The sequence below is a fragment of the Pavona decussata genome, unplaced genomic scaffold, assembly GCF_977016875.1.
Source record: "Pavona decussata unplaced genomic scaffold, jaPavDecu1.1 SCAFFOLD_216, whole genome shotgun sequence".
Taxonomy (NCBI): Eukaryota; Metazoa; Cnidaria; class Anthozoa; order Scleractinia; family Agariciidae; genus Pavona; species Pavona decussata.
This window is the reverse complement of record NW_028145621.1, coordinates 743,843-765,900: the sequence shown is the minus strand read 5'-3', so window position 1 is coordinate 765,900 and position 22,058 is coordinate 743,843. Positions and strand designations below refer to the sequence as shown.

The 22,058-nt window shown below is 39.7% G+C and overlaps 2 protein-coding genes and 1 long non-coding RNA gene across 4 annotated transcripts; 1 reads left to right on the top strand and 2 right to left on the bottom strand.

Moving 5' to 3' along the window:
* Window positions 1-194: 194 nt before the first annotated feature.
* On the bottom strand, window positions 195-10,182 carry LOC146459824 (GPI alpha-1,2-mannosyltransferase 3-like). The gene is made up of 6 exons (XM_085088872.1): window positions 7,199-10,182; window positions 4,611-4,739; window positions 3,453-3,806; window positions 2,418-2,610; window positions 1,543-1,581; window positions 195-776 (listed from the first exon to the last, which is right to left on the bottom strand). The coding sequence occupies exons 1-6, from the start codon at window positions 8,092-8,094 to the stop codon at window positions 693-695; spliced, it is 1,695 nt and encodes a 564-aa protein (XP_084944998.1). The 5' UTR covers window positions 8,095-10,182; the 3' UTR covers window positions 195-692.
* Window positions 10,183-11,303: 1,121 nt separating this feature from the next.
* LOC146459823 (uncharacterized) lies at window positions 11,304-20,581 on the top strand. Of its 2 annotated transcripts, XR_014857811.1 has the most exons (5): window positions 11,304-11,518; window positions 12,809-13,667; window positions 14,351-14,867; window positions 16,188-20,004; window positions 20,044-20,581. XR_014857811.1 is itself a non-coding variant. In XM_085088884.1 (4 exons), exons 1-4 carry the CDS (start codon window positions 11,444-11,446, stop codon window positions 19,777-19,779), a joined length of 5,043 nt encoding a protein of 1,680 aa, XP_084945010.1. In that variant the 5' UTR covers window positions 11,304-11,443; the 3' UTR covers window positions 19,780-20,581. The 2 variants fall into 2 exon arrangements, 1 of the variants encoding a protein (XP_084945010.1); XM_085088884.1 differs by having other exon boundaries at window positions 16,188-20,581.
* LOC146459822 (uncharacterized) lies at window positions 20,580-21,561 on the bottom strand. The gene is made up of 2 exons (XR_014857814.1): window positions 21,182-21,561; window positions 20,580-21,046 (listed from the first exon to the last, which is right to left on the bottom strand). It is a non-coding gene; the product is annotated as an uncharacterized LOC146459822 (long non-coding RNA).
* Window positions 21,562-22,058: the final 497 nt, after the last annotated feature.

Below are 22,058 nucleotides of genomic sequence, written 5' to 3'. Positions count from 1 at the left end.
GTAGAGAAAGGAATAAAAAATGGTAAGAGCCATTCTTGTTTTGCCTGGTTTGATTGGAAAACGTCGTTCCATTTTACAGCAGTTTATCAGACTGATCAATCTGTCTGTCACTGTCTTTGTGTGCCAGAACCTTGACCAAACCATTCTGACTTGTACAATCAATCCTTGAACGAACATGTTCACACACTTGGGAATTTTTTGTTAGCCACTAGGTTTTCAAAACAGTTTCCTTGTTTGCAAAGATTTGTGTATGTGATTTGCTGGCTTTATTATCCAAGGATTTGTCTTGGATAAGATAGCCAGTGAAAATAAGTGTGGTTTGTGAAAGTTCAGAATGTGTCATCGGGTGGCAACCCTGATTGGCTTAGCTTTTATAAGGGGCCCATTTGCAGGAGTTTAGAGGGCTCCCAGATATTTGGAATTCAAATACACAGCATATGTATTTGGTGTAAAAATTGATATTATCTTCTTGAGGTTAAGTGATAGCTTGAAGACAAATGAAAATTAACACTGTGACAATGTTTTCAGGTTGGTAATGAAACAACTTTGAAAAAATATGACTTATTGTTGAAGAGAAGGTGAAGGACTTCCTTCCTTTAGTGTCCTTGCTCACCGGGTCCATAACAAAGTTCAGAAGTGAGAGGTTTACATCACAGGGTGTTCGGATTCCTAACGACGTGGTTCTCTTGTTTTCATGATGTTTTGTAACGACTGTACACCAACACATGTGACCCAACACGTCCCTCTGGAAAATGGGTATGAAAAAACATTGCACGCTGAAAAACAAGAAAAAGCTCTTGCTCACTCACTGCTATTTCCACAGATCAAAATACAACTCTATGTGTTCAGCATCAACATTAATTAACATTGTTCTTGGGGATGTAATGTTACCCCTTAGGCGTACGGATTTGCACAGTGGGTTTTGTTACAATCACCTGCAAGTCAGGTTCAGAAATCTTTGTTTGTAGTTGTTGTTTTTTTTTTCGAGGTGGAGGGGGGCGGGGGGATTATAACAGACTTCTGTCTGGAATTTTTGCAGGATCTCCAAAGGTACAGTAAACCTCAGTCTTCATATTCAGAATGGAACTTCCATTCCATCTTATCATTGCTCAGTTTTCCAGGACCACCACTTTGCATTTGTAAGTTTGTGGATTGGGGTGTGTCAGCTGTGATTTTACTGTAACTTATTCATAAAGAAGCATTAACTTATTAATTCACTGTTAGTAGTATTTTGGGTCTATCAGTTGCCCAAACAAGCACCACATTTTCTAAAATGAGGTTTAATTTTGAATTTGCAAAAGGCTTCTAAAATGGGGTCTAAGTTGGAGACCTTAGAGGATTTTCGGCCCATTTGTGCCACCCAAATACCCTCCCTTGAGAGCTCAGTAGTACAATATATTTGTAAGGCTGTTCACTGCAATAAATTGTTTTACTTTTCACAGAAATTTTCTATGGGTTTTCCTGTTGTAAACAGTTTATCAATAGACACAATGATGAATAGTAATTTTGGAGGCCAATGACAACACTAATAAATTAATTTACCTTTCTATAATGAAACTGGTCCAAAAATGTTGATATATCCTACAATAAAAAAAAGAACCATACTTGTCATGAGCGATCACTAAATTCACAGTGTTATAAGCAATAATTATAAAGCAAACCAAAAAGTAACTTATGAAAGGTGGAAGAGCACTGCAAGACTATGGTAAGTGGAAGGATTATTGTATGTGCCTCCCCTATGCGTAGAAATACAGATTTTAAGTAGGAGTAGAAATAACTGGTGCAAATTTGCTGTCATTTCAAAACCTAAAAATGTTTGTCTGTTAGCAGAAACAACGAAATAATTGTCAAGTTTGTTATAATCACCCCAGTGCAATAAAACTGTTGATAAATTTAGTGCATCTGGCCAGAGACAGAGTAGGCCAGTATGGATTGAAACTTGAAAAATGTTAAGGGTAATGTTTTTCAAGTTCTCACATTTTTGTTTCCAAAATGCACTAGAACAGATAACGAGTTGTTCCTTTCAAGAATTGAGTTGATTTCTTGCCTCTCATCATTCTAGAATTATTTCGCAGCTGATTGAAGGTCTTATTTCATCATTTTGAACAAGAGATATCAAAAACCCCATGATACTTCCCCTTTACATGTAACGACCAGTCCACTAAAAATATTATCATTAAGGTTTCATTAAGGGCCGAGCACCAGGAAAATTGATCGTCCGTGAACATAACTTTGCCCGGCTGCTTTAATATTCCAACCAACTTTTTCAATAAAAAGACCATATCTAAGAGAAGTTAACCTTCAATTCTAAACACATTCCAACCAACTTTTTCAATAAAAAGACCATATCTAAGAGAAGTTAACCTTCAATTCTAAACACATCAAATGAGTCTTACAAAATAATAATATTGACTAACTGGTAGAAGAACATTGTACATCACAATGTGGGTGGGAAGGTGAGCTTCACCATCCTGCCCTGTGTAGTTTCTAAACTCCTCTCTCAGCCATGATGAAGGATTCATATAAAACTGATCAGCCTCATCAATATAACCTGGCTTGTCACTTGGGGGACACTCCAGTATTCTCATGCTGATATTTCTGTGTATAAAACTGATGAACAAAATAAATATTAAATAAAATAATACTATTTACTATGATTGATAAATCGTAGTGTCAGCAGATGATGATGAAGAAAGGGAATGAGTGTCTTACAATCAGTAAATTTTGATAGATAACCTGGCACCATACATACAGTATAGCACCGATTTATTAGTAATTATTTTTAGCAAGTTGAATCATAATGATTTACTTCAATTCTTGGGCACTCTTGTGGAGATCTGAGACGGGATCCAATAGAAACCAGTACAATCCTAACGGCCGATCCTAATAGTCCAGTAGTAGCAGTAGAGCAATGCTCTTGATTAACGCTTCTCAAACTAATCAATATTTTATGAAGAGAATACAAAAATCACTATTGTGAAGGAGGTATGAAAATGTGATCTTTTCCTTTGAGTTTCTCCAAGAATTATTAATGGTCTGAGGACTCTTCAATCCAATTTCCAAACACCTTGAAATTTGGTTAGAACAACTAGGCTGTGCCTCATTTTTTCAACCAACTTCATAATGTTTGGACATTAGATGAAACACTCTTGAAACACCCGCTGACAAAGGGCTAACGTTCAAATGTCAGCACTCAAATCTACTTATGGTGGCCAATTTACCTTTAGTTATCAACTCTGTTGATAAACCAAACATTTGTGATATATTTCATGCCACACGAGCACAAGATTGGGAGAAAAATTATGTGAAAATATCAGACAAGCCATTTCCAAACTCACTCAACAACAGCTTCCACATCTTTTCTTAATCACTCAGTCAAGAGAATTGTTATTTTTATTAAAAGTACCTTCCAAAATTGCAGAGCACTTGATTTATTAATACAAGATAAATACCTGTAAAATGGTGTTGAATGACATGGCATCAGAAACAACACTGACATATCACGATCACTATGAAGTTTAGCACTCTCAACTTGAATGTAATTCATAACATCAATGGTGCCCTTCTGATGAACAGTGCTGGTGTACAGTGCCAATGGGATATTGGTTATGGCCAAGAACAGCACCAGTAGTTTAGCCTTCCATCCAGATTGAAGAGCAACTTTCAAGACACCTTGATCGTGAGTTTGACTTTTTTTATTCTTACTTGAATGATTCACAGAGAGGGAAGACATAAAGAGGCCACAATAGCACATTGCCAAAGGGACCACAGGGAAAATGAACCTGAATTCCTTGTGGCCAAGGAAGCTGTAGAAATGTAATTAAAAATACAATTTACCAATGATGTCATATTATTTGGAAAATAAAAAAAATAAATAAATAAATAAAATTTTAAAGGCAATACTCGAGGCTTTTTCCCCTCAGACTGTGAGACAGCATCATTGAGTTGCATTTTGAATAAAACTGAACCTTTAACAATCAAAACAATGTAACTTGAAGGTCACACCCAGCATACTGCAGTATTCAGCTGTGATGAGCATTAAGGTTAATTTCATCTGTCAATAAAAAATGACGTGCATAGGGCACATCAAGAGGCCACCCTGGCTAACTGTTCGTTTGTAGTCCTCAACTACACTGTACATACACATTTTAATTTTAACTTTTTTAATATCCACATTTAATTGTCGGGGAGCAGGAATGGCACAGTGGTGGGAGCATTTGCCTCCCAACAGCATGGCCTGGGTTCAATTCCTAGACTTGTTGTCATATTTGAGTTGAGTTTGTTGTTGGTTCTCATCCGTGCTCCAAGAGGTTTTTCTCTGGGTACTCTGGTTTTCCCCTTTCCTCAAAAATCAACATTTCCAAATTCCAATTCGATCTGGAAAATGCTCTGCGCTAATTACATTTGACACTTAACCCTTTCCTGCCCAAGGGAAATGGCGAATTTTTCTAAATTGCTAACTATGAACTGGGAGACCACATGCGATATACCAGAGATTTCTTTATCAATTTTTTTTATTTTTGTATCATATAATGTTTTGATTGTTGATATTTGAATGTTCATGCTCAGGACACCTCTTCCTTGCTTTTTCTATAAAACAACATACACACCTGTAGACAGACACAGTCCACAAGATGAGCAAGGCAAATGCCTTCTGACATGGAAAAGCTTTGAAGATGCCACCAACAAAAGGAACCATGTGAGTAAACATTACAACAGGGAATCCTTGAGTAAAATACCTGAATGTGAAAAAATACAAGCCATCAGATGCACGAATAAAGGGAGAATTGGATTCTTTTGCTTGTACAGATTAAGAAATATGATTGTTATCCGCAAGTTCCAAAATATGCAAAAGAGATGTACCTGAATCAATTTACTCACTAGTCGTAATATACAAACCCACCAATAGTTTGATGCTAACATTGGAAGGAATAGCAAGGAATGAGGGGTTGATACGGTTGTGACCTAAAAACCACAATGAGAACTTTAAAATATAATAAACTTGCTATTTTGTAGCCCCAATACCCTCTGGATGGGATGGCAGTCATGGAGGGCTGCAACTTCCTCTGTGAAAGACCAAGACAGATGGAAGGCTTTTCTGAATGGCCTCAAGTGTCCTCCGGGGTACGAAGAGGATAATTAAGGATGGTGCCTACTAATACCGAAGTATTTTTGTCCGGTTTATGACTATGCGAGAAAAGTAAATCTTAGCAAGGGCTATTGAAATCCAAAAAGGAAATTGGTGGTAACCATGCATTTTTCAGAGATAACTAAGCAATAATATCTTTAAAAAGCGCCAAAATATAAAATGTATGGGATTTTTTCCTAAATTGAAGCTTAATTATCTCTGAAGAATGCATGGCTACCCCCAATTTTCTTTTTGGATACCAAAAGCATTTGTGACCCTCCACGCGAAAAGAGGGCTTATGGATTTCACTCCAAATAGTGAATTTTTTTCACGGTCACGGCGCGTGTATTTGAAACTTCACGCAGTGAAGTGGAAATTTCACGCCGTGTTCACGCTATTCCGAAACGTTTTCACTCTGGGAGTGAATCTGAAGACTGGGAAATAAATTCACGTCGCCTGGTCACGCCGTGAAAATAAAATTATAAAGGAGTGAAATATTTCACGCGGTGAAATGAAAACCTCGCTGTGAAACTTTTCAATGGTGTCAGAGTGAAAAATAATGAATTAAAAATAATTTATTAGGATCCGGTTACGTATCGCGGCGAGTTAAACAAAATGCCCCAGTAAACATACTTCTGAAGTATTATAAAGCTTAATCGATTATTTACGCCAATATTTCACAAATAAAACACAATATCTTTAATAATAGTGTTTTGCTTTTGTTCAGCCAGGTCAACTTTCAGGTCAACTTAAGAACGTGTTTTGAGATCATTTGCATGAAATCAACATCTTGCGATAACGTTGTCAACAGCCTGTCAAAATTCATTATTCCATAGGTTGGTTTATCGGTAGCCTGAGAAATGAGGCGCCTCTTATCGTGCTTTAGTATGAATTGAGACGCGGTTGTTGGCAGACGTAGTATCTCAGAACTAGAGAACTATAAACGGCATTAGGCTCTCAGTCTTGGTATTTTAAAAACGATTCCTGCAAAAATTTAGCGAGTGACCATGTAAAAATAAATAAGAGCACTGCTAAAATTGGGCCTTATCACAGGTTTAATGGGGAAACCGACAGAACTTCTGTCAAGGGACATTTCGTTCTGCATGGAAATTAATAAACTACAGTCAACCCTCTCCCGGCGACCACCTCTTGACGTTTTACAGTAAAACCAGATGTTCTTTCCGCGCAACTTTCCAATTTTCCGGCGCAATGTTGGTATTTTGATTGGCAGTTTGCTCTGAGCAATTTGCAACCGGCGCGATCAACTTGCTCACGTCGGTTGCGAATTTGCTAGCGAAGGTTCCTCTGCGGATAATTAACGTGTCTCCTTCAAAAGAGTTTGTATCGGATAGCAAACATTTTGCAATGAACGACAACAAGGGAACTTTGAAAGTCAAAAACATTATTGAAGTGCACGAGTCACCATCAAAGGGCCCCAGAAATTGTGTAAACAATAAGAAAACTGGTTCATTGTTCACGCCGGCATTGATTTTATTTCACGGCAAGAATTTGTTCTAATTTTATGGTGCGGTCCATAAATTTTTAACGGCGTGCTTTTTGCAGCAAGCATGATTATTACAATTTTCCTAGACGACAATAACATTCACGGCGTGAAATTTACTTCATGGCGTGAAGTCTATTTTATTTTCACGGCGTGAAGTTTATTTCACGAGTACATGAATAAGTTTTATAGTGTGGTCCATTTTTTAATGGCGTGATTAATTTCACAGGGGCATCACTATTTTTCACGCCGTGTTCACTCTGCTTTAAAGGAATTTCACGGTAAATCTGATGATTTTACTCCATTTCACGGGCATTGACCGTGAAATAGCCTCACCATGAAATTCTCATAAGACCTGTTTTCGCGTGGAGGGTCACATTTGCTTCTGCTTTCTCTGTATAGTTTTAAACTGCGCAAAAGTATCCCTGTGTTAGTAAGCACCACTCATAGGAAACCCGAGTATCTAGAGATGCAGGACATATGCGCAGTAACAATAGTAGGCACCGTCCTTAAGTAAGTAATACCCTCTGATATCCTTGGGAGTTGAAGCATGCAAATAAAAAGCCTACCAGTGCCATGGGTGGCTTCCATAGAATGTTCCCATATCATTTATGACATTGAACTTGACAAAGTTGAGTTCCACTAACACCCACTTTCCATACAGCCAGCTGTTCACAGCCAGTGACCACAAAATGGCCAAACATCCAACTGGGAAAACACACTTCAATAAAAATGCTAGCTTGTTTGGTGTTGAAAATAAATAAAAAGTGCATAATGGAATCCAAACAATAGCAGCTGTTGGTCTGATGATGCATGAAAGAGCTACAAAGCCAAGAGCCTTGATAACTTGCTTCGTTTTAGTTTCCTTTTTGGTTTCAGCTGGCCAATAGTACAAGGCAATTATTGTTAGGACGGTTTCTAAAGAATTTGTCAAAGTTCTTGTCACACTATAAAACGTGAACCATGAAAGTAAGTAGCAAATAAGTGTCCATGCACCGGTTTGATGATCGAATCTCTTCACCGCCAGTTTGTACAGGAACAAATCTCCCGTGGAAGCAAAGCATGATTGAATCAGTCTTGGAACCACGACTAGGATGTTTGCAGTGTCTAGCCCAAACAAAGCTAAGAATTTATAGCCAACGGCATAGATCAATGGAGAAGTCCACCCTCTGAGACCTTCTTTCCATTCCCATGTCAAATATCCATAACCGAATACAATTCTGTGCGCAATTTCTGGACCCTGCCAGAATTCGTCCGGGACGAAAGATGTCCTCATGAGAAATGCATTCAGAATTCTGAACAAGAACAGCACGCATAGAAGATATCTTTCTGCCGAGTTCATGACACTGGGAGATTTAACCGAGGTATCTAAATCATGTTTTGAAGATGCATGATTTGATAACTCCCTGCTTTGTTGTTTCCTTCGTCTTGTCAAGGCAGGGTTTCCGTCTTCTTCGACAGCCATTTTGAAAACAGCCAACCTTCCGTCAAAATCTGCCAGGCGTTGTTACGCTAGGGCCCAGTCTTTACGCTGTCATAAGAGGGAACGCCTGCTCATTTCTGACTGGATAACAAAATGGTGCTCTCCCTTGTGAAAAGAACGCCTTTACATCAATTGTTTGTGGTTACCCTAGTCGGAATTGCCAGTGGAGTATACATTTACAAACCCCTGCTTGAAAAACATGTGGCTAAACGCAATTCAAAGGAGAAAACTGATGCCGTATCAAGTGATGGCAGTGCTGTTTCTCGTGACGTAAACCCCTCGAACACCATTTCCTCTGCTGCAACAAAAACTTCGACCCCTGCAAAGAAGAAAGATATAACCGGAGCTCTTCTCATACAGGTCAAAGGAAAAGACAATACGGCATCTTCATCAGAGTGAATGTGGCTGTTATAAACTCAGCAGAAAGGAGGCTGGAATTTGGATATGTAAAGTTGCCATACGAATTAACCTCCCAGATAGCAAACCTCCCAACCTAGAGGAACTTCTAAAAACCTGGAGAATTTTTCAAAACGGAGATTATCCCCAAAACTTGGAGATTTCTGGAAGAACCAGATGGTTTATCTCCTCCTTCATTTTGAACCAATCGGAATAAGAGGGACTGGTGTGAATATAGAGCTATCCCCACATAATGAGATCATTTCCGAAAATGCTGACTTCACAGCAGGGTACAGACTGCTGCAGACAACAACCTTGATATGACAAAAATGAAATCTTCAAGGTTACAACCTGGGAGAAATCTGGACAAATTAACTGATGACCTTTGCCAGGATAATTTTTTTTTGCCATATGACTTGCACATTAATTTAACACATTCTTGGGCGTTCTTTTTTACTGTTTTTGTGATGGACTAAGAGATTACATGAGAGACCAGTCATCTTATGGCAAATCTGGGAAACTTGAAAGGTCTGCAAAGGCTTGAAAGTATTGCCAGTGTACGGCAGTGGGCTTGAAGAGCATGGTGCTTCAATAGAACTGACTGTTAGATTGGTGGATAAGTACAAGATTGAGTTTTGAACAGTGTGACCTTAGAGCTAGTGTTCCAGGCATTGAGATACCATGGAGAGGTATAAAGACAAAAATGAAAAGGGCTTAAAGTCCCAATCTACTCCATATTCTAATTTGGAAAACATATTTTTCATCATGTGAGTAATGTAGATCTCTGTCTATTTCTTGACTTTATGGCTTAAAGTAAGTGTTGGGCGATACCAGTTTTTCAAATCAATCCAATATGATTATGATATTTACTGATGCTTGGCATGTTTTCAATATCAATGTCAATACCGATATTGTGACCTCATCGTTCAAGAGTTTTCTGTGATGTTTTCACCTACACTTCAAAAAGACTTAATGGTCCATATATATGCCAATTGTCATCGCCAAGGTAGTTTCCAGGCTACAAACAAGCCACCTATAGACCATGCAAGTTGCCTGCAAAGTGTTACTTGTTACATAGTGCAAACAGCACATTCAGAAACAGAAGAGTATTGCTTTTTGTACAGATAATCACACAATTTCGAGTGGACTTCATTTCCAATAAAACTATAACCATGGGTAAGATTTCTATTTTTATCACAAACAAAGCGTTAAGCAGCAGATTAAACGCTGGAGCATCATTTCTTGAAGAAATTCAAGGCCACATGCAAAAATTGTAGTAAATCTGAGCTAAAACAACACAAAGCGACCTGAAAAGTCATTTTGGTCGGTTATGTTCTCAGCTCTTTCAATTATGCAAAAGCATAAAGTTTTTAAAAACCTTCCAATTATGTTGAAAAATCTTCAGAATTCTTTGGTTAGGGAGTCTTTGGGTAATCTTTGGAAAGGTTTGGAAGTCTTTAGGTAATCTTCCAAAATCATCGAAAGTCTTCAAATGATCTTCGGCTATCTTCGGAAGGCATCGGTTGATCTTCAGCAATCTTCGCAATACCTCAGATGACCATCAGCATGTCTTGTAGTTTCTTTCGTATTAACTTCGGAAATTTTTGTAATTTGCACTGAATTTTCTTTTTTCTGTACCAAATTTCTTTTTTTTTTTTTCTACGTTACCGGTTTGCTGAAAAGTGCATTTCCCTTAGCCAATCAGAATCAACAATTTTTTTCATTAGGCACTAAAACAGCCTTCAATATTCACTAGCAAGTGAGTGGTCACATGAGTAGTATCTAACAAAGGGATCAAAACCACTCTGATATTACTTGCAAGTATCAATCTTTTTTAAGGAAACCGGCCAGTGTTGATGTTATCAAATATTTGGTACCAATATCATCCAATCCTTAATTAAATATTAAGAATAAGCCTATTCCTCCAAAAAAAAAAAAAAAAAAAAAAAAAAATCATTCATGCTTGGCCTAACTGACTGTAGGCAAAAGCTTTTCAAATTTAGGCAGACATCTGTAAGGCTTCCCCACCCCTACCCCTCCCAGAATGTGTTCCCACTACCAAAAGCAATCAGTCTAAATTATCAACTATCTTTTCCCTCTAAAACAAGTCAGCTCTTATTTCTTGTATCTATTATCTGCTATTAGAACCGAGACACTTCATTTAACTGAACTACTCTTAAGTCTTTCACAAACTAAATTTATTCATATAATTTGTGGATAAAATTTTCTTTTGGCTTCAAAAGGCATAAATGATAAAATATTTACTCCACTAATGTTTAACTAAACAGATGATCTAATCCCACTCCAGGAACACAGCTTCAACGCTATATATGGCGACGCGAAATTAAATAGTCATTTCCATTCATATATTGTTTTGAATAGCTCCATTTAGGAATGTTTCCAAGCTTTCGTTGCATATTTTACGTGAATATGTTACTTATAATAAATATTCACACCTTCCCGCAAACGAACCCGCGTTGGTTTTAATATTTGTACAATGTAAAAAGAGGGAATGTTGGTTCTAAATCGACACGAGTCATTCCTTTTGTAACCTCTCTTGTTAAACATTATACGTGGCGTTTGGCCATGCATGGTCATACGAATATTTTTTCGGTATATTTCCTTTTTGGCCTTTTTGATTGCATCATTTTAAACCGCGTAATTCTTGTCCGCGAATTTGTTGTTTACCAAGGTCATCTTTCTGATTGGTTAGTTTTGAAAAGAGGTGGGCAAAATTTACATACTAACGCTCTCATTGGTTAGCAATAAACACGTGATCATTATGCCAAAATAACAACATTGAACGCCTTGTTGCATAGAACCAAAACATTGAGCGAAATTTTTCGGTATCGTATAAAGCTTCTACGGGCGAAAAGACGAGTCACTTGTAATTTTCATTTGCTGATAATAATGTAAGAATTTTATTTCGGAAGAAATGACGTCCACTGCAGCAGACGATTTTGAAAACGACTGGACTTTCGTCAACAGAGATGGCAAAGTTGAGATCCAGGTAAGCTATGTCGTCAATTTCGTTCACCCCGACCTGCTTATGCGGTAAATGTTCGGGTTTTACAACAGCGCTTTATATAGTATGGAATGAAAGAGTGTAATATTTTATTTTTGAGGTAAACTAACTTGTTATAAACTTGGTAGCAAATTCTGTGGGGAGAAAATGACACTGCCCTTTGCCCAATTACAATATTTTAGCTCGTGCTAGTCCAGGGTTCGTCTTGTGTCCTCAGCTTATACCCTTTGTGGTAAACAGAAAAGATGTATTTACATGTCATCGTAGTACATTAATATTTCTTTTACTGTAACGTCCGACGATTTTCGGTTGCTTATTTACAAAATGTGCCCAAGCCATTTTTGAATTTACATTTTTCAAGCTTGTACTTTCCCAACAAGCTCGTTCGCTTGTAAACAAAGAGCACGTGATCGACAGGTTTGTGTCACAACGACACCTGTAGTTATGTAAGATTAAGTTGGGCATCCGATAACAGCGAGTGTAATCTGCGTTTTTATCGGTGTGCTTCTTAGCCTGATTGCGTTATCTAACGAAAATAACAACCGCATTATTGCAAAAATTAGTATTTTAATGCACCAAATTCTTACTTTGAACACATGGACTTTGGAATTTAGGACAATTAAAACATAATAATTGCAAGGGCCAATAATAGGCTACAGAAAGTACCGACAAGGGAATATGAAGGGGTCTGGTTAGCATTCAGTATAATAGCTGAGTTGAACTGTACTACTTCAGTCAACGATTTAAATATCATATAAATTTGCCGTCATGTGATCAAGAGAACCATACAGTAAAATATTTAAGAAATCAAGAAGAAAAAAGATCTTTTAAAGTTGTGGGTTACTGTCACCAGAGGAAATAAATTTCTGACAAACGGTTTCTTTCAATATGCCTTGAGTTCTGGTCATTTAAACAGAATGGCAGCATTTCAGACATGAACTGTAACAGTTGCAAATTTGGAGTCTTCTTACTTGCAAACGATTTGGACAGTGAACTCTTGGTTTTTATTGGCCTAATTGCCAGCAGTGGTGTTTGCACTGAACAGTAATAGTATTTTAATTTTTTTGGTATAGTAGGCATATGTGAGGTATTAAAGCGTCATTTATTGTAAAAGATCAGCTTTTTAAGTGGAGTAATTCTCCTGATGAGCCAAGTTAATGTCTTTGCTGCTGCTGCCCATGCAGATTCATCACAACAACTTTAAATTGGAAGGCTGATGTTAGTATAAAATAAGGTAACATAATGTGTGACAAAATATATTTTATGTCTTTTCAGCCAAGAAGGGATTCTGTGTGTTATTCCAAATCGCCTCCAATAGGAGACGAGGTTGTTGTTTTCCCATCTGAAGCCCCAGCGAGAGACGACAGCGAGGGTGAAGCAGAGTTTGAAGTTCTGAGTGGATTTCATTGTCATCCACCACCTGCGGCAGATCAAGAAAACCAGGCAGCTGAAGAAGCAGAGGTTGATAGCGACAATCTGCTTGGAAATGGTGCAAATCTTGAGGCTGATGCAGAAGGGGAACCTGTGCTCAGTCGACAGAACAGTTGTCATTGTGCAGCAGATGATGGTATTATGATAATATCTAATCACTTTTGTTTGAACAAGAATGCGGATGATGTGGGCGATGACGCTGTTGACTCATTGGCCTCTGAATGTGATCAAGAAGATCTACTATCTTCTAATGTCTCTTTAGACACTGTTGATGGTTGGCGAGAACTGCCTCAGCTCTCAGAGAGTGGTGCTTTCTCATTTCCCAGTGATTCAAATAGCTTGGAGGATGACAATGACATTGAGCCAATCCCAGAAGAGGACGTCAGCCAGGATTTTGTTGACCTAAGCCGTGAATCACGTGAAGAGATGGTAGAGTCCAGATGCAGTGTGTTCTCTTTTGATAGTGATCTGTTCGATCCAGACAATGAAGATGAAGACATTGATAACAAGGAAGAACATTCTGACATCACAGAAGCCATTGAGGATGGCAACGACAGAGGTCAGGATGCTGAGAAAGTAGCAGAAACTGAGGATCAAGCTACAGCTGTGGGCAGTAGTGATGGTAGCTCCATTTATGTTGATGTCCCAACCCTGTTTGTTCTTCTGGGTGTGACAACAGCCCTTGGTTTCAGCATCGGATATGGTAAGATTTAAATTTATAGGAAAACAAAACTTTATTTGTTTCTTTTTCTTGCAAGATCAGTAAACATTCAAAGAGAATTATGCAGAAAGAGTGCAAAGGTTTCTTTTTTTCTGGTATATAAGTTGTCACCAATAAATAAAAGAATTTAAGCATTACACTTGCATTATGTAAAGTTGAGTTTTCCGTTTTCCAGCATGTTTGTAATTTACTGTAATTTTCTTTTGGTCTTGTCCCGCCTCGACTAGCTTTGTGGCTATTTGCGGGACAAGCCCTTTATATAATCTGAAGCTGTAAATAAATTGTTGCTGTTGTTGTTGTTATACATTTTTTCATTTTTTTTTCTATGTCGGAAGGTTACACATTGAAATTTCTTATCTAAAATAGTTATTATTTCAGCTACATGTATGGCAGCAATCATAGTGACTGGCCCACATGCCTTCCCAGACAAGTCTTTCTTAACTACCCTCAACAATCTCTCATACCTTCTGGACCATTTTTACAACCCTCTCCCCAGAATCCTGCTCTTGCATGGAAACAGCCGTCTTATTTTCGAGTGTGCTTTGACACAGTGCCCTTTGGTCAATGCTTTCCAGCATTTGCAATATTCCAGTGTTCTTTCCTTGCTGGCTTCTTAAAATACCACTACTAACACTTTTTTATTTTTCATTTTCAATGATTGGTAGGCTTGAGCGTGTATATCAGCAGCCAAGCATTGCAGGTGTCTGGAGACATTAAGAGGCCTGGGCCAAAAACAGCCTCTCTTCCACTCAGCTCAGACCCAATGGAGCCTTTGGACGATGTGTCACGTGATTTCCTGGATCAGCTAACAATGTGGAAACTAGAAGATCGCCTAGACCCTCAAAGAGAACAGGAGCCTGAGACTGAACTGGGAAACCTGTTTGACACCAAAGCACTGCATGAAAAACTTCAGAAAAAACATTTCAAACTCATGGGCTTACATGAAAACGTAAGGCAGCGTTTGCGCATGAGTAAAGTTATGTCATGGTACTGGCGGCTAAAGTATGAAGAGGAAAAGTCCAAACAGGGAGGTGGGATTGATTGGAACAAGGCTCTACAGGATCAGCTGGAGCATATGGAGCAGCTCTACTTGCATGAAAAACACACTGCTGATTTGTGGCGTCGTATGAATGAAAACAGAAAATTACGCCAGGCAGTTTCTAGTGGCATCAAGTTTGACAAGTGAGTGTTGTCAATTCTCTGATATGTCTTCAAAATTATTCCTGTGCCCATCCTGATCCAAGCAATTGACTCTATAAAAGCCAATTTTGTTGAAAGCTATCTGGTCCCAGTTGTTCAAAGAGGGGATAACTTTATCCAGTGGATAAATTGCTATCCAGCAGATTAATGTATTGATTATATAACTACTGGATAGCAATTTATCTGCTGGATAAAGTTATCCACTCTTTGGACAACTAGGGCCAGGAATCAAGACTGCTAGGCAGTGGTCAAAGGCAAAGGAGAAAGGTCTGCTGTACCTGCTCAGCCCTTTGTACCCTATCTTGCTCCCTCAGCTCGCTCTCTTGACTCCAAAAGTCACCGCGAGCAATCTAAAGGAGTCATGTGTCTTGTGATCTCCTTGGTGGTGGTTTTGGTGGTGGTGAAGTGATGTGGATCTGGTTATGCCTCCCACCCCACCTTTACTTCCAAACCTGTATTCAGCTTAGTGAAGTGTATTAACTACTTTTGTCCGAGTAAGCAGCACGTGAAATGAGAATAAGGAATTTTGTGCAAACCATTAACTGATTTAACAACCTTTTGCCACCCCTCCCCCAGCCTCTTGTGTATTGCATGGAGACAAATCAAACAAATAGTTTTATCACTGTTAGGCAACAAAAGTGTCAAGTGTATCTATCATACATCTGGACATTGTACGACCAAGTTTCCACAAGTTTTCACTTGCTTTACATAAATTTGTTCTATCTGCCCTTCTCCAAAAGCTACCCTTTGTTTCTCCAGAATATTTGAACAAGATTTTTAATTCCGGGGATTCCTATTTGTGGTGGAGATGAGGGTGAGGAAGGGGGGAGGGGTTTTAATACGGAGGGGGCCTAATAGAGCTTTACCATGTAAGTCATGGGACATCCCTTTACTCAATTATCTTGATTTCTGGATGTGGAATTCTGCTGTGATTTGTTTCCTGTCCACAATACTGTTCGCAGTCGCCTATCTTCCCTTGTGATTATCCTGGGGAGAACACCAACACTATGGGGGGGGGGGGGGGGAGGCTGGGGGCGGAGAAAGGTGAGTTCCCTCCTCCACGCTATACAAACTGACGAGGTCCTCCTCGTCTGTATAGGCGCTCTCCCCAGCTTGCGTTCGTCATTCAAACCAAGATGGCGGCCGTTCAGTCGAAGCATACGATCTTGACGATCACAAGGGAAGATAGGGGACTTTACTATAAACAGTCTTTGTTCACAATGATGTGCACAGTTGCCTCTGAAATCAATACATACACGAGAAAACGGAGCTAATCATGATCTCTTGTATAACATCTTGCAGATACTGGAGAGATTTTCTACATCGCTGGCGAAAGGTTGAAGATGGAAGTCAGGATGTAAACGAGAGTCAAATGTTGACGGACTCCACAGAACACGACGAAAAACCGAAGGAGCTGGCCACCGAGGGTAAAAAACAGAAACAAAATGCCCAAAGGACATTGCGCATGCGTGGTAGTACGTGGAGCGAGTTTAGAAACCGCTGGACCAAAGACTCGCAGATGAAGGGGCCCACGGACGAAAGTTCTTCCAAGAGCGAGAAGTGCGCATCAGAGGAGACTAACGAAAGGAGAGGTCTGTCCGAGTTGCCTGGAGAACGTTCTTTAACAACTACATCACAGCAAACAGATCTTTCTCTTTTGCTTTCACCGACATTTGTGGGAAGTTCAACTGAGAAGTCTGCCACAGAGCGAGAAGCTTCTGTTGCGAATCCCGATGACAAGGAAGCGAGCAAGTCGCTTCCTCGCATCATGGAGAGTCAATCTGAAAATAATCCTGAAGATATTTCTAAAGAGTTCAGCAAAGGTGAACAGTTTGACAACATATTGTTTCCTCGGGAGTTTACATCTTCTTGGGTTCACGACAAATCTCCGCGCATTTTGAAAAACGATGACAGGGACAAGAAAAACCCCTCGGCATCGGCGGTCACCCCATTGCAAAGGCCCCTTGTAATTTATAAGGGGTCGGAAAGGGTTATCGTACACAGTATGTCCCAACTAAACGCTCTTCTATTTCCTTGGAAATTTATGGGGGATAAGCCGATTCAAAAGGCTGATGATCGTCGTGTGAAATCGTACCAAGAGTACTTTGCTAGTAGAAAATGCAAGAAAGAGAGTGAGGTACAAAATCGTGAACCTTCAAAACCAAAGAAGCTTCCAGAGAAAAACCCCTCGGCATCGGCGGTCGGCCTAGAGCGAAGACAGCATGTAGTTGCTGTGTGGGCGCTAGGAAAATCAGAAAGGGTTATCATACGCAGTAAGTCCGATACAGACGCCCTTCTATTATCTATGGGGTTTAGGTCGATTCAAAAGGCTGATGATTCTCGTGTGAAGTCGTACCAAGAGTACTTTGCTAAACGAAAATGCAAGAAAGAGATTGAGGTACAAAATCGTGAACCTTCAAGGCCAAGGCTAATAGAGAAGCAAGACGAAGGCGTTAGTGTTTTGGGTCAGCTTCCAGAGCAGTTACCAAGGAAACAGAAGCAGATGATAAGAAATGTGAAGCAGCGTCGTGGCGAAGAGATACGCAAACAAAGAATCAAACGACGCGAGCTGAAGAAGAAAGAAAAAGAGGCGAAGCTACGCCTTGCAGAGGCGCACCGCTTCTTGTCGGAGTTGAAACAAGAAAGGCGTCGCATTAAAAAGGAGAAAAAGAAATTGCAGCGGGCTTGGAGAGCGCTGAAACGAGAGAAGAAGAAGTTTTCCAGAGAAAGGAAAAATCACAAGAGGGAAAAAAAGGGACTTGAGGAATTTACGGTGAAATTGAAAAAAGAAAAGAAAAAGATCAAGAAATTAAAGGGGAAGTTTAAGAAGAAGGTGAAAGAATTGTTAGCTAAAGAGAAGGAGGGTTTGAAGACGACGAAGAAAATGGAAGCGGAGAAGAGAAAAGAAGTACAGCGGTTAAGAGATGAAATCTCTCAGGAAAAGGAGAGCCTGCGAAAACAACAAAGAACTTTGAAATCTTTGAAGAAAGCCGCAAAGAAGGAGTTCAAGAAGTGGTTGATGGAGCTGCGCAGACTGAAGCGGAAGGAGAAAGAGAGAAGAAAGGCCGAGCTGGAAAAACAGCGAGAAGCTGCGAGAAAGAATCGGGAGAAAGCCGAGCGGGAACGACGGCGGAAAAAGGAATACGAGGCTGTCATTCGGGAGCAGGTAAAATATGATAAAGAAAAACGCAGGATGAAGGGAGAATATGGTGAGACTGAGAAGGAAAAAATAGCAGGGGGAGAATGGAGAAAATCGGACGTTAACGACAAGCGGGAGGGAGATTCCGAGAGAAAAGGGAGAAGATTTGATCGAGAATTCCTTCGGCAGCAGTTGGAAAATATCAAAGAATGGTTGACCAGTGTTCATAAGAAGACAATAGAAAAACAGAAGACTTACTGGGAAAGTTTATTTGCATCAACAAACAGTGTTCGTAAGAATACAATTGAAAAACAGAAGACTTACTGGGCACGCTTATTTGCGCCAACAATATTTCGTGGTAACGGCGAGGCAGATAAGTTTGAACCCAAAGAGGAGGATCAGGCAGAATTGAAAGAACAGGAAATTAGACGTGAAAGGAGCTTCAAAGGGGATGAAGAGAGTGAGAGAGAATCAGACGAGGGCGAGAAAAAGGGCGGACAGAGCGACTGGGAAGAGGAGAAGAAAAATATAGTTAAGTTGATGGCGGGAATGGAGAAGCGTGATTGCGAACACAAAAGTAAAGAGAAGTGGGAGATGACGGTTAGGAAGTCGGAGCTGATGACAACGTCGGAAGGTAGAGCTTTAGCAGGCTTTGTAAACTTGACTTTTAACGTGGATCTTGTTAAAACGCTGCTGAAAGGAATGGATAAGGTGGAACGCGAGAGTAAAACCACGAGAGATGAAGTTAAAGCTACAGACAGTACAGGCTTCATTATTGTGTCACGAGAAGCAGCTGAAGTAGATTCCGGTGGAGGTTCCGACATCAAGAGGAAGAAGTCGCCTAAGAAACCGAAGATACCCGAGGACCGTCGATGGTTAATTCAAGTCCCGATCGAATCTGAAGATTTCCGGTTGAAGCATGGAGACTTACGCCAGCGAAAGACACCCGAAGGTCCGATCCCTCCCGAAGGTGTCCAACTGACTCCCGAAGAGTGGTACGAGAAACGGTCTAAAGTGAAAAAGAAAGGAAAGAACTTTGTCCCTAAAGGCCCGATCCTATCCGAAGATGAGGATCAGGAGCGTTCAGGTGGGGATGAGATGAGAAAGCGAGATATAACAGGCGGAAAAGTGTGTTTTTCCGATGACTCTGGGGATGGTGAACCGATTCCCCCTCCGAACTGGGTATTTGAGCGCGCCAAGGATCGCGCTGACCAACGTTCTGTACCCTGGTATGAACGGCGAGCACAAGATCGATACCCGCAGCGAAACACAGATGAACACGTTACCCAGTTCCCTTGCGGTCGAAACCGAAAACGTCGTGCCGATCAGCGGTCCACTCCGTGGTATGATCGTCGGGCGCGAGATCGATCGTTTCAACGAGACACTGAGAAACACGCTACCCATTTCCCTTGCGGTCGAAACCGGAGGCGTTGTGCGTATCAGCGGTCCACTCCGTGGTATGATCGTCGGGCGCGGGATCGAAACTACCATCGAAAAACTGACAGACATGCAACCCAGTTTCCTCACGGTCAGAAACGGAAGCGTAGCCATGAGTGGTATTTTGAACGAGCCAGTGACCGTGCTTTTCAGCGGTTAAACTATGTCCCGTGGTATTCCCGACGGGCAGATGGGCGGGAATCGCAGCGTCGAGACGGCGTGGATTCATGGTTCCTGGAACGCGGGCATTACAGAGATCATTTCCATGATTGGATGCCGCCTAAGGGACCTTCTATGGACGAGCGTCGTCAACAATAAAGACATTTTTGTGCTTTTCGAACTGTGGTACAAATGGGTGAGTGGCTGAATAGGGTGTTTAAGCACTACCACAATGGAGAACGCGGCGTAATGTGCGTTTGCCAATTGCACGAAAAATCCGGAGATTTTGGTTGGAAATCAAATGGTTCTCAAATTCTTTCGGAATTTCCATCCTGAATTTTAAGGGTACCTTCAAAGGTACTACTTCTCCGTCCCATTAATTCCGTATCATTTGTCATTTCTCCCGTTTCCAGAATATTGGAGCGACGACCTTGTCAACGGAAAGCGCCATCTCTTTTAGTTGCTGTCCTGTTTCGAGAAAAACGTACCATTAATCAACCTTTATCTCAACTGTTTTTTCTTGCAAATGGTAAACATCGAGTGTCACTTAACTCCTAATCCTTCAGTTGCGCAAGGTTGATACGTTTTGGAAAGTTTTAGTCTTGAGAAAGGTAAGCAACATTATCTCTTTGAAAGAAATGTGATCAATGTTTTGTTTTCAGCCTAGTGAATTTTATATGATAGGTTTATTTTTCAGACAGTGACACGGAGATACGGTTCAGAAACATCTTTGATAGCTTTCAGTTGATTGTTTTCACCTCAGGGTATTCGTACTATCTGCGAACTTAATAATTACATTGAATCCGATGTTGGAAATCTCAATTATGTTGTTGTCACTATCGTCACTTTACTAGGCTTGAGTTCTCTAATATGTTGTCCTCGGAAAGCATTTTCAAGGTGAGGTTGATTCATCGTCAGTGGATATATGTAGAGCTTTAGTAAATTCAAAAATTGTCCTAAACTGAATATTTTTGGTCCATGTGTACTTTCACGAATAAGATCTCTCCTTGTGGAATACCCCAGGCTGGCTTTTTAAGGCGATCGAAACATACCAATATTTGTAATCGAAAATTAACGTTTCCTTTCCCGGTGGCCAAATTTTGCAATTTCTTCTCCTGTGTGCCGGAAAACTGTTCAAAACGGATTATGGTTTGATGTCCCTTTGAGAAAATCACTTGATATCTTTCTGTTGGTGTCGTAGTTTCATTCGCAGTGCATTATGGGCAGTCATCCATCCTTCCTCTGGTGTGTTAGGAAATTTTTTCAATCATTTCACTCTCAACTTACCGATTTTGGAATGAATTTTACTGTCTTTACCGAACAAATGCTGAGTAAATGAGGTTCAAAAACGAAATTAAAATATCTATCTTTTGTCTTTGTCATACCACGAGCTGCTCTCTTTTTGAATTCCCTCAGTTTTGTTTTCCTCGTGTATGGAGTGTGTGCACGACGGCCATGTTGGAGGACCGAAACAATACAATGATTTTCCACTGGGAAATATATTCTATTTTTATGCAAATATCTTCTATTGTTTTAGTTCTCCAACATGGCCGCCGTGCACACACTCTATTGAGAAATGATTATTTATTTATCGCCGAACAAGATATGGTAAACGTTGAAGATTTTTCGTAATTATCCGAGAAAAGAGGATCTCAAGCCCTGTTGTTGAAAGTTTGGAAATGAAATACATGTATTTTGCGCTGTTGTGACAATTTCGTTCCGGAGTGTTTGAACCCGAAAAAAAAGAGTACATTCAAATTAATGTCAACCGTGACGGAATCCCCTCCTAAGCAGTCTAGCGATTGATAAAAGTTTTAACCATTTCTGTTTTCTTTGTTTGGTTTGTTCTATTGGTTCCTAACTTTAAGCTCCCAGACCAACAAAAATACTCTGACTAATAATTTGTATTTACAGTGACAATTGTCTCCTGTTAAATGTCTATAAATAATAATAATAATAATAATAATAATAATAATAATAATAATAATAATAATAATAATAACAATAACAGTAACCATAACAACAAGAAAAACAACAATAATAATAATAATAATAATAATAATAATGCCGTTACTAAATGAACATCGACAAGAACATATTTTGGCAGACACCAAGACCTACACCACCATCTTGTAGATTAAAACTCTTGTCCGGTTGTTCGTTAATTGCTAGTTAAAATGTTTCTAAAAGCTAATTTCAGCTTAATGGTTAAGAAATGTCTATGTCAAAACTGAGGGACAAAATGTTTTGGAAAAATCTTTATTAATTAGTAATTAAACTTGAATCAATGTTTTCGTCAACCAAGGATTAGCTTAATCGGGCTCAGTTGAACAACGGGCCCTGATGTGCTAGAACGTCCATCTAACTGCAGATGTCAATTGAACCAAACCTAAGACTTTTTAAGGTCGGGCAAGTAGCGTTTTGGTGTAATTTGACTA